This window comes from Triticum dicoccoides, chromosome 1B, assembly GCF_002162155.2.
Source record: "Triticum dicoccoides isolate Atlit2015 ecotype Zavitan chromosome 1B, WEW_v2.0, whole genome shotgun sequence".
Taxonomy (NCBI): Eukaryota; Viridiplantae; Streptophyta; class Magnoliopsida; order Poales; family Poaceae; genus Triticum; species Triticum dicoccoides.
Window position 1 is genome coordinate 532,546,160 of NC_041381.1, and position 12,662 is coordinate 532,558,821.

General features: G+C 48.5%; 1 protein-coding gene across 2 annotated transcripts in view; it reads right to left on the bottom strand.

Annotated features, from left to right (window-relative positions):
- The window catches only part of LOC119347576 (tyrosine-protein kinase JAK2-like), a 134,009-nt gene that overhangs the window by 70,298 nt on the left and 51,049 nt on the right, over nucleotides 1–12,662 (bottom strand). The window contains exons 2-5 of one of the 2 annotated variants that reach the window (XM_037616208.1): nucleotides 2,692–2,727; nucleotides 2,453–2,579; nucleotides 1,755–2,013; nucleotides 1,404–1,635 (exon numbers count right to left, since the gene is read on the bottom strand). In XM_037616208.1, the coding sequence (XP_037472105.1) occupies nucleotides 1,404–1,635; nucleotides 1,755–2,013; nucleotides 2,453–2,579; nucleotides 2,692–2,705 (632 nt within the window). In that variant the 5' untranslated portion in view covers nucleotides 2,706–2,727. Of the gene's footprint in view, nucleotides 1–1,403; nucleotides 1,636–1,754; nucleotides 2,014–2,452; nucleotides 2,580–2,641; nucleotides 2,728–12,662 lie in introns of both variants that reach the window. The other variant, XM_037616207.1, reaches the window with a different exon arrangement.

Below are 12,662 nucleotides of genomic sequence, written 5' to 3' on the forward strand. Positions count from 1 at the left end.
ACTTTCACTTTGTCAGAGAGAGTTGCAAACAAACAGCTTGACATTCGTTTTGTGCATTCCAGAGATCAAGTTGCAGATGGCTTCACCAAAGCTTTACCCACAAGGAGTTTTGAAGACTTCAAGCATAATCTCAACTTGATGAAGTTATGATTAAGGGAGGGTGTTAAACGTAACGCATGGGATATGTAGGTTCGGTAGGACTCCTAGCTATTCACGTTGTATTTTTATCTCCTGTAACTGAACTCTCGATCTCTTTCTTATCCCTTCCTCTCTAAGATTGTAATCCCAACGATGTATGCGCTATCACCAGGAAGGTGCGCCCGTGCCTATAAACACGAAGGGCATCCCCTCATACGAGGTAAGACGCTTTCCGCCTGTGGCACACAATGCACATCGGGAATCGCCGGAGTCGAGGCTCACACCCTCAGTTAACCGAATGGAAGTGGCGTTGGGCTATTCCGCCGCTATTGTTGCTGCACTTGTACGCCCCAGCCGCGCATCGGCTACACACGGCGCCGCGACGACTCTGCCATAGCTCCTCCACTTCCGCGCCCTGCCTCCTCGAGCAGCGCCCCATCGGCGTCCTCCTCGCTGCACCTCCTTCCCCTTCACGCCCGCTTCCTCGAGCAACGGCCTGTCGACGACCTCCTCGCCGCACCTCCTCCCCTGGGTCGCCCCGCCTCCTCGAGGACCGGCTCATTGCTGCATCTACCCATTCCGCGCCCCGACCTCCTATGGAGGGCCGCGACGACATAGGCTCCGCCGCTTGACCTCCTCTGCCGAGCTCCGCCTCTGGGCCGTGCGGCGGCTGCTGCAGGATGCGCCGCCCTGATCCTCTGGATCCGGTGACCTCCTGCTCGTCGCCGGGATCCGGCAGCCTCCTGCTACTCGCTAGGATCCTGTGGCCTCCCACTACTCGTCGGGATCTGGCCGCCTCCAGCTCCTCGCCTGGAATCGATTTTGGGTGGAAGAGGAGAGAGTGAGCGAGATGGAGAGTGAGGGGATAGAAAATGGAACAGCGAGGTGAAAACGTTCGTTCGACCGCTCACCAGCACGAGCGACTGGAAAAGTTGACGTGACAAACGTCCAGGGCTTTAAATCTAGGGCTTTTCATCCAACGGCAATAAAGACGTTTGGGACAGGAAGCTAAAAACTGGCATGTTCGGTAGTTATCTGTACAGTTTCTTTTTCCTTTCTTAGGCAAAGTTTTGATCTTGTATTGTATGACTTGGCTATTTGTTAGCATGTTTTGTGTGTGTGTGTTTGTGTGTTGGTGTTCGTTGTGTGCATACTAACTATGTAGAGACAGGGTATGTGCTTATTATGTTTATACTCTCTTAATGCTTCATTTTCAGTCAATAATTCCATCATTTGTTGAAAAAAATGAGGTAGCTAGCTCTTACCATGTGCCGACGGGACTGATGCTCTTTCTTGTGTTCTCGTCACCTAAGAGTTTTGACAAGCCAAAATCTGCGAGCTTTGGAATCATATCTTTATCTAGCAATATGTTAGCAGGTTTTAAGTCCAAATGCCATACTGGAACCTCCAATCCATGCCGAAGATATTTTAAACCCTGACAGATCCCTTTAATTATTTTGTATAGTATCTGCCAATTAAGTCCCAAGCATGGATCATCTGTAAAAAAAAAAAAGCATTGAAGAAAACAATACAGTCAGAATTGTAATCCACTCAAGAAGGAGCAGACTTTATAACATGCTCAATAAGTCGAATGCCATGTGCACCAATTTAATTACCAGAAATATAGTCGGCAAGGCTACCATTACATACAAACTCGAAGCAGAGCGCTGTATGCATCTCTTGAGCGGTAACCAGCTTCCCATTATATTCTGCAACAACTTTCTCTGATTCGTTGCAGAAACCCAATAGTTCAACAACATTTTGATGCTTGAGCCTCCGAAGGTTCTCAAACTCCTTTTCAAACTCCTTATTATCAAGTCCTGTCATGTTCCTAAGTACCTTCACAGCAATCTCCTCACCATTTTCACAAGTACCCTGTTCAGCAACTCTTAAGTACTCCCTCCGTCCGGAAATACTTGCCATCAAAATGGATAAAAGAGAATGTATCTAATATATTTTAGTTCTAGATACATCTCTTTTTATTCATTTTGATGACAAGTATTTTCGGACGGAGGGAGTACCTTCTAACACTGACATCACTTTACTGTTACATGCAATTTAGACTAATATTGCTAACTTTTGTTTTAAATTACAAAGTAAAAGTAACTATGGAGATTGTGAGGAAGATATTGTGCTTGTTTTAATGAATACCAATATCATTTCAGAAAAGATCTAAAAGTTCAAGTAAAGTCAATATCACACATTTCAAACATATCTATTGTAGGTTTGTACCGATTATAAATTTGTCCCACGGTCCACACTTAATAATATATTGTTTCTAGATTAAAGACAAAGATTATGTATATAGTCATACCTTGTAAACTGTTCCGTATGCACCACGGCCAACTTCCTTGCCGAAATCATTCGTAATATCTTTTAGATATTGGTACGATAGCCTACGTGGCTGACCACGTATGTTGTCAACCTTGTTCCCTGTGCTACTGCTCCTTGTTAGAAAGAGAATACCTTTGGATAAGAACAAGTACATGTCTTTTCTTTTTACCTTGAAATGAGAAGTCAGAAAACATAAGTTAGGAGAAACATGCAGCTTACTTCTCCTCTGCCATTCGTCCTCTTGAGCTTTTGCAACTGCAAATGCACAAAAAAGTTGTCGCAATATAAGAAGAGGTATTACGTACAGTACAGTCAAGATCTGGTAAGCTAAGAGCGTGCCGGCGCCCCAAACCGACCTCAAACGCTCGGATGGGCTGTCTGGTCATGAAAATATGACCCAGCCGGACGCCTCAAACGGGCCTTAGACGTCCGGGCAGTGCGACACCCCTCATATCCAGCCTAAATAAAGGGTAGATATGGGGCTGACCGGACACGTCCGTCATGTCAGTCCGGCCCACCCCAACCACACAAATATTCTCAATCCGGAAACCCTACCTCACTCCATTCTCGCTCCGTTTCTTCTCTCCTTCGATGTCTCCGATTCGATACAGTCTGACGACTTGGACGACCTGCGTCGGCAGCCGCTCTGACTCTGTCCTCCACATCGACGAGGACCTGGCCCTCCGCATTGCCCTTGAGAGGTCCAAGGTGGACATGGGGGGGGGGCAGTTTTGGATCGGCAGCCTTGCCTCTCCCCCGCCGGAGCAGCGAGGACGCCGACACTCTCGCCTCCAGGCCCGTGCGCAGCTCCATGAGGGTTGCGCAGTCCGCGCCTCCCCCATGCCGTCTCCTGCCTTCGCCAGCTTTTGCTCCCCCGCGTGGGCAGTGGTGGGTGCTTGTGTCTGCCCGGCCCACCCGGACGCGCATGCCGGAGTTGGAGGCGCATGCCGCCCACCGTGAGAGGGAGCGGGCAAGGGAGAGGGACGCGACGGAGAGCTCTGTCCGCTACCGTCGTGCGTTATAGGCGGAGCCCGATGAAGACGAATGGCTCCTCGCGTGGGTCTACCGCCGGTCGCTTACCACGGCGGAGATGACGCTCGGCGGCTCCGCTGGAAGAACGCAAAGCCTCTCCGGCTTGCCATCTAGCAATCGAGCACGAGGCCAGGGAGAAGGCGTAGGAGGCGGCTCGGCTGGCGAAGCTCAAGCGATAGCAGGACCAGGTTGTCAGGCCGCTCAATTGGCGAAGCTCAAGCGACAGTACGACTAGGTTGTCAGGCGTCTCAAAGGGCTGATCATCCTCTCTGACTCTAAGTCATCCGATGGTGATGACCACGGTGCCCCGTCCGACAACTCCGGCGATCCTCCAACAGTCGCCGACACCTACACAGCATTGTCGACCAGAAGGGGAAAGGGCTCGCGAGGAAATGGGGAAGATCTGTCGTAATATGTGCATTATGTGAACTTTAGCTATATATCGAAGATCCAGTTGTGATCTTTTAATGAACGGATTGTGCATTTGTATGTCCATTTCTATGTCCGCTCATGATCTACATAGTTTTTTTATCAACGTTGCATGGTTTAGTATGAATATAGGGGATCGGATAAAAGATGTGTGGATATGAACTATGAAATTTGAGGACTGACTGGTCAGTGCCTGCAGACGTGCCCAGGCGCGTCTGTAGGCATTTGAGGGGCTGGATTTGTCATGTCCGGCTATAGATGCTCTAATGTTAGATACAATATAGTGTTTAAGGAAGTTGTATTGGTCATAGCTGATGAAGATTTGTGCTACCAAAACACAAACGCACTGAAAGGTATGAAGGAAGCTGCTAAGGGCAACTCTAGCAGATGCATCATATCGGCATGATCGCCATGATAACCATCCGCATGGTGATCACATCACCATGCCAAAATGGGCGGCCTACCAGAATTGCTATACGCCCCTCGGTCTGCGTAATTTATGGAGGTCATTCCAAATCGAGCCCGCGAGCCTCCATATTTGAAGCTGGGGGGCTTTGATATCGAGTGGCCTGCAAAAGCAACCGCTCGCATGGGAGGGATGTTTCAGCACAACCTCTTCCTTCTGCGTGCAGCCTGGTCAATGGTGGTGTCGTCCATATGAGCGATTCTTACCCGTTCCGCACACGTGTGCGCCAAAACCGGCATTGTTTCTCACTGGAGTGTACCCATTCATAGGTACCCATCCACCCCCTTCATCGGTGCCACTCCTCACCTATCTTCCCCCTTCCTCGTCATCGCCGCACTCACCCCCATCTACCATGTCGCAGTGATCGCGCGGGACTAGTCCGAGTGGGTCAAGGAGGATGCGCTCTATAATGCTGAATCGGCGATCGGCTGAGAGCACCTCCCCTATGCCTTGGTAGAAATGGACGCTCCGCTCATGCTGGGCTTAAAAGATGTGGCCTTCTCCTGCATCAAGGATGCGTAGACCTTCATCGACCGTGTGATCATGAAATCACGACAGTTGAAGCATCTCCCACCTGCTAGGTGATGCGGAGCATCCCTCGACTACTCGCAGCAACACTCCATCACCATCGCAAGCACAAAGTGGACCAATGACAAGAGCACGTGCACGCGCCATCGAGAACGAGGTGAACTCTTTCCTATTCAACTCTCTTTTGGATTCTTGTGAGGATTGAATTCTACCTCAAACGGAAACATTGTTCATGCTTAGGTACCAAGAAGATGATAGTGAGAAGGAGAGGACGGAGATTCAAGCGACCACGAAGCAAGGGAAAGAAGAGAAGAAGGAGAAGAAGCAAGGGCCACAGCCCCTGGACACCCCGGGTGCCCGGCCTCCTTGGCCCCGGGTGCCCGGCCTCCTTGGCCCCGGGTGCCCGGCCTCGGCCTGGGAGATGCGCTAGCCGGCCGCGGGTGCCCGGTCCCCTCCTCTGGGCCTCAGCCAGCCCACCCCGGGTGCCCGGGCGAACCTGGGCCGCGCCAACACCACCACCGGGTGCCCGGGCCCTCAACCCCGGGTGCCCGGCCTGCTCCGCCCAGCCGCTGGTGGCCACCCCGGGTGCCTGGACCTTGGCTCCCCGGGTGCCCGGTCCGCCTCCCTCTGGAGCCCCTGACCGGTCCGGGTGACCGGCCGTTCCACCCCGGGTGCCCGGACTCCTCCTCCGTGGCCACGCGTTTTAGAGACTTTTTGGTCCTTTGTATCCCTTTTCCCCAAGTTTCGTCCCTAGGCTTTATATATCCATCCCCTAGCTTTTTTGGAAGGTTAGCAAAGTATTAGATTACACATTGTGAGCTTTGCTCCTTGTATCCCCTCCTCTTTGGAGATCAAGCCCCCACCTAGGGAAGAATCTTTGGATTGTCAAGGCCTCCTCTTGGAGAAGATCAACATCAAGACCTCACCTAGTGGGAAGAACTTACCTAGTGCTATTATCCTTGGATTGATCTTGTAATCTTGTGGATCTCATGTATGCTACTCTAGTGGATGTGATATTTGGGTTTGTTTGAGAGTTTTGTTCTTGATGTTCTTGAGTTTTCCCTCCTTTTCCCCTCCTCCAAGTGTGCAAAGGTCTCACCTAGGGTTTGACCCTACAACATCTTGGTATCAGAGCAAGGTTTATTCACATCTTGGAGTCCCATCCCCCCATTTGCTAGCTTGATTTTGTTGTTTTTCATCCAAATTCAAAAATCCCCACAAAAATAGCCTCAAATTTTTTTCTTGCAATTTGTTGGATCTTGTGAGATTTGGTTGTTTTGGGTCCATGGATTTGATGTTTGGCAAGTGGATCTAGCCCCTCCCCAACAATCACCACCCTTCCTACCACAAAATCCACCGAATTTGGCCTTTCCCCAAAGATTTCCGCCCAAATCGGTCACCACAGGGTGCCCGCACCTCGAACCCCCGGGCACCCGCACCCCCGGGCCATTTCGCCCAGCCACCCCCGGGCACCCGCACCTACCACCCCCCGGGCACCCGCACCCCCCAAATCAGCCCACTACCAACACCATTTTGGCCATAACTTCCACCTCCCAAGTCCGTTTTTCGTGTTCTTTAGCTCGTTTAGAAGTTCTTGACATCCCCCATCCACTCATCCCACTACCACCACCATTAGCCCCATCCAAAAAAATCATCACAAAAACACCCACCTTTCACAGTTGACCGATTTCGTGTTGCCATTTTCGTTTCCTAAGGTGTTTCGGCTACTTAGGAGCGTGTGACATCGTCATCACCATCATCAACTCGGAGACATCTTCACCGCTAACCGTGAGAAAGGACGATAACCTCGACGACACTTACTTATTACCTTGCTTTTTTGCATTGATATCCCGAGCCACTTTGTGTTGCTTACCCATTGAGACTAGCAAGTTGAGAATCGCCGGGCCACGCTATTGTGCACCGTAGTGATTGTGTTATCATCCTTGTGCCATAAGTCTCTCCCGTGCATATCATACATACTTGTCTCATATCATACTCGGCTCGAGCATCAAGAATAGAAAAAAAGAAAAGAAAAGCTTTTAAGCAAAAGAGGAGCAACAAAGAGCTTGTAAGCAATAGAGTTGAGCCGTTTGCATAGTTATATCATCTTGGTCATCGCATATATACCATAGTTGGGATTGAAGATGGCACAGTTCTCTCATAGGTAGGTGCACAAGCGTATCTTGCCCATTTGAGCAATCGAGCTAGTGTCTCTCGAGCATTCGCACAACAAGAGCATTTTCCGTGGTTGCACATTTTGAGCTCACTCCTTGGTTGTGCGGATCCCATCTATCTTCCGTGCGTGTGTACCTAGTGATAACTTTGGGTTTGATCTATTTGCTTTAATTGCATTTTTGTGAACCTTCTCAACCTTATCAATATCTTGACTAACATTTGCTTGAAATTTTTGCCACCATCCTAACCGAGCTACTCCATAAGCCTCTTACTTGTAGGTGTGAGAAACAAACCCGGTTCCAATTCTCCTATTGTGGCATTACATTGAGTGACACTTGTTACATCCTCAATCATCGGAGAAGGTAACTTTGGTATTGTTCTCTCATTTTTCCTACTCACCACACTTGGTTATGATGGATAGGCCAAACTCATCGTCGAACCCACTTTTCTAGGAGCAAGGTGATGATTCCGGCTTCGTCTCCAAGAACCACTTCTTCATCGCGCAACGAGCGCTTCATCAAGAAAACGTTGCATTGGGTGAAAGCTTGGAGCAACTCGCCTCCGACCTTCGTCAAAACATCGACGACAAATTCAACACACAAATGGAAGATCTCCGCAACATGATCGTGCGACGGCCGTCTTCCTCATCTGCTTCTTCAATATGGTGCCACTCAAGTCACCTTACAAGTCGGCAATCTTCGGACTACTCCTCTTATGATGCAAGTCCGCCACGAGCTCGCCTTCCTCGACGTGATCATCCTCAAGATCACCACGCTCAAGAAAATCCATTCCATGGCAATGGCTTACAAGACCGAGTTCGACCACGTGAACGGATGCCACACCAAGTCCCTCAAGGAGCAATGGATCAAGAGCAAATACCTCCACAAGTACCACTTCAAGTCCCTCAAGACGGTGATGCACTTCGACAAGCACAAGAGCGCCGTGAAGCACAAGCCCTCGAACGTGAAGCTCAAGCACTTGAAGCACAACAAGCTCTACGCGAGGCCACTAGAGCCATTGAAGTCGGCAACCGCCAAGTGCGAGAACAAGAGGAAGCTCTTCGTCACGAGATACAAGAAGAAGCAGCCCGACACGAAGAGCAACAAGAAAGGCGCAATCAAGCACACATTCCTTGCCCTCCTCCAAGACAAGAGTGACACCAAGTGGAACAAGTGCTTCAAGACCCTCCTCCACGCCAAGAGCGACATCACGAAGAACGAGCATTTGAGGACTTTCCAAGGCAAGAGCGATATCAAAACAACTATCAAGTGAAGAACTCCGCTACGGCAAGCTCAAGTTCACCATGCCAAAGTTCTCCGGAAGCAATGATCCCGAAGAATACCTCTCTTGGGCATTGACGGTGGACAAGATTTTTTGCCTCCACAACTATGATGAAGAAAAGAAGATCGCCATAGCCTCCCTCGAGTTCCAAGATTACGTCCTCATTTGGTGGGAACAAGTGATCGAGCGACGACATACAAGAGGTGAACCACCAATCACAACTTGGGAAGAAATGAAGGAAGTCATGAGAGCCCGCTTTGTGCCTACTCACTACACTCGAGATCTTTTCAAGAAGTTGCAACTCCTCAAGCAAGGCACAAAGACGGTGGAAGAATACTACCAAGAAATGGAGATTTCCATGATACGAGCCAATGTCAAGGAAGATGACGAGCAAACAATGACACTCTTCTTGAACGGCCTCAACCACCCAATCAAGCGGATCGCATTCCAACCATACTCCAACCTTCTTGAGCTAGTTCATCAAGCGACCAAGGCCGAGCGACAAGTGCAAGATGACTTCAAATACGCCAAGTACTCGTCCAAGACCTACGACTCCTACTCTCAAGCTCCCGCGACTTCGGCACCTCCTACATCAACTCGAGCATCACCAAGTACCGGCTACAGGTCAAGTTCCAAGCAAGTGGCACCTTCCTCGACTCGTCCTCCGGCAAGCACCTACAAATCCAAGACTCCTTCATCTTTGATGCCTCCCGATAATCCCGTCAAGACAAGTTCATTCAAATGCTTCACATGTGGCGGCCGAGGACACAAGTCCTTCCAATGCACCAACAAGCAAACAATGATCTTCAACGATGACGGCACATACGACTCGGTGAGTGAAGAAGAAATGGAAGCCATTGAGCACGTGTCCATGCACCGGCACGTGAACGAAGATGAAGATGACCAAGTCTTTTGTGACAACGATTCAAGTCCCTCTCTCGTGGTCTCCAAGGTCTTGACGCTCCAACACCACCAAGACGAAGACCAACGGTGCCACATCTTCCACACCAAGGGCGACATCAATGGAAGGTCCGTCAAGGTCATCATCGACGGAGGTAGTTGCCAGAATTTGGCAAGTGAAGAACTATGCTCCAAGCTTCAATTGGTCAAGAGGAAGCATCCTCACCCTTACAAGGTTCAATGGCTAAGTGACTCCGGCACTATCCGAGTTGAGCATACGGTCCAAGTCTCCTTCAAAATTGGTGCATATAAGGACACTTTGGAGTGTGAGGTGGTCCAAATGACCGTTTGCCACCTCCTTCTTGGTCGACCATGGCAATTCGACCGTGGTGTCATCCACAATGGGCGTACCAATCACTATAGCTTCAAGATGAAAGGGAAGGAGTATGTTCTATGACCTACGTCTCCTAGTCAAGTGATAACCGACAAGCAAGCCACCCATCATGAAGAGAAGAGTGAGAAAGTGATCCACCCAAAAGTGAGTGAGAGCCACAAGCCAAACGTGAGCGCCTCTTCGCCTAGAGAGAAAAACCTCATGCTATTTGCCACAAAAAGTGAGATGAGAGAAGTGTGTGAGAACCCATCGCGTGTGATGCACTTTGTCCTTGTGTGCAAGGATGGAGAACCAAAAACTAACACCTCTCACGAGCTACCTTTGGTGTTTCAATCTCATTTGCAGGAATTTCAAGATGTTTTCCCCGATGAGCTACCTCCGGGTCTCCCTCCTCTTCGAGGCATTGAGCATCGAATTGGCCTCATCCCCGGAGCGCCACTTCCCAACAAAGCTCCATACCATGTCAACCCAAAAGAAACTAACGAGATTCAATGGCAAGTACAACAACTCATCGACAACGGTCATGCACGTGAAAGTTTAAGCCCTTGTGCCGTTCCCGTTATACTTGTGCCTAAGCCAGATGGAAGTTTCCGCTTGTGTTCAGATTGTAGACCTATAAATGCTATTACCGTTCGCTATAGGCATCCCATTCCTCGCTTAGATGATATGCTTGATGAACTTAGCGGAGCCAACTTTTTTCTCAAAAATTGATCTTAAGAGTGGCTATTATCAAATCCGCATACAAGAGGGTGATGAATGGAAAACTTCTTTCAAAACCAAATTTGGCTTATATGAGTGGTTAGTTATGCCTATGGGTTTATCGGAGACTCCCGGTACTTTCGTGCATCTTATGCATTTTGTGCTTCGACCTTACATTGTAGTCTTTGTTGTGGTTTACTTTGACGACATTCTTGTGTTTAGCAAAACCATGAAAGAGCATATTAATCATGTTAGGGCCGTTTTGCAAACCCTTCACAAGGAACGTCTTTATGCCAACATGAAAAAGTGCACGTTTGGTGTTGACAAGCTAGTTTTGTTGGGTTTTGTTGTCTCTTCCAAGGGTGTCCATGTTGATGAGTCTAAAATTGAAGCAATTAAAACTTGGCCCCAACCCACCAATTTGCAACAAGTGCATATTTTTCTTGGTCTTGCGGGTTTTTATCGTCGTTTTGTGAAAAACTTTAGCACTATTGCCGCTCCTTTGCATGCTTTGAGTAAGAAGAATGCTCCTTTTGTTTGGGGACCTTTGCAATCAACCGCTTTTGATGAGCTCAAGTCTTTGCTTACTCATGCACTGATTCTTGCTTTGCCCAACTTTGAGAAAACTTTTGAGGTTGATTGTGATGCTAGTGGTACCAGAATTGGAGGAGTTTTGATGCAAGAACAACGAGCAATTGCATACTTTAGTGAAAAACTCTCCGGTGCTCAACTTAACTATCCCATATATGACAAAGAATTGTATGCTTTAGTGCGTGTGCTACATGTTTGGGAACATTATCTTAGACCTCATGAGTTTGTCATACATACTGATCATGAAACGCTTAAGTACCTAAAAGGTCAAACTAAGTTGAACAAGCGTCATGCCAAATGGAGTGAATTTATTGAATCTTTACCCTATGTGATCAAGTACATTAAGGGTAAGGAAAATGTAGTTGCGGATGCACTTTCACGCATATGCACGCTTGTCACTAAACTTGAGTTGAATGTTATTGGCTTTGAGCACATAAAAGACTTGTATGCTAATGATCCATCTTTTGCTACTCATTATGCTAAATGTTTGACTCATACATCTTGGGAACAATATTACATCAAGGATGGTTATCTTATGAGAGCTAACAAACTATGCATTCCCGAGTCTTCTCTTCGTTTGCTCCTTTTGCAAGAGGCTCATGGAGGCGGACTCATGGGACACTTTGGACGCGACAAGACTTTCGCCATGCTCTCCAAGAACTATTATTGGCCCAAGATGTTTCGCGATGTCGCCCGTTTCACCAATCAGTGCTCTACATGTTGCAAAGCTAAGTCACACTCTCAATCCCATGGTTTACATATGCCTTTACCTATTCCACATCAACCTTGGGAAGACATTAGCATGGATTTTGTGCTTGGATTACCTAGGACTCAAAATGGCAAGGACTCCATTTTTGTTGTTGTGGACCGATTCTCTAAAATGGCTCATTTTATCCCATGCAATAAGATAGACGACGCTTCACATGTTGCCAATCTTTTTTGCAGAGAAATCTTGCGGTTGCACGGTGTACCAAAGATAATTGTGTCGGATCGAGATGTCAGGTTCTTAAGCTACTTTTGGAAGACGCTATGCGCCAAGCTCGGGATCAAGCTACTATTCTCCATGGCATATCATCCTCAAACCGATGGCCAAACGGAAGTCACCAACCGGACGCTTGCAACTCTACTACGTGTTTTGATCAAGAAGAACATCAAGGAGTGGGAGGAGTGCCTACCCATCACCGAGTACGCATACAACCGCGCAAGACACTCTACAACCAGCAAGTCCCCCTTCGAGGTCGTTTACGGTTTCAACCCTTTGTCGCCATTGGATATCCTTCCTCTACCGCTTCAAGAACGAGCTAACATGGACGCAAGTTCAAGAGCCGCCTACCTCAAGAAGATGCATGAAGAAACACGTTCCACGATCGAGCGCCAAGTACAACGCCTCACCGCCAAGCTCAACATCAACAAGTCTCCGATGGTGTTCCAACCGGGTGATCAAGTATGGATACATCTCCGCAAAGACCGCTTCCCCAAGGAATGCAAGTCCAAGCTACTCCTAAGAGCCGACGGACCATTCAAGGTGATCGCATGCTACAGCGACAACGCCTACAAGGTCGACATCCCACACGACAAGTACAACGTTAGCGACATCTTCAACGTCAAAGACTTGGCCAAGTATCATGGTGATGAAGAGCACGATCCGTGGACGTATCTCTCCCAAGGGGGGAAGATGATGCGGAGCATCCCTCG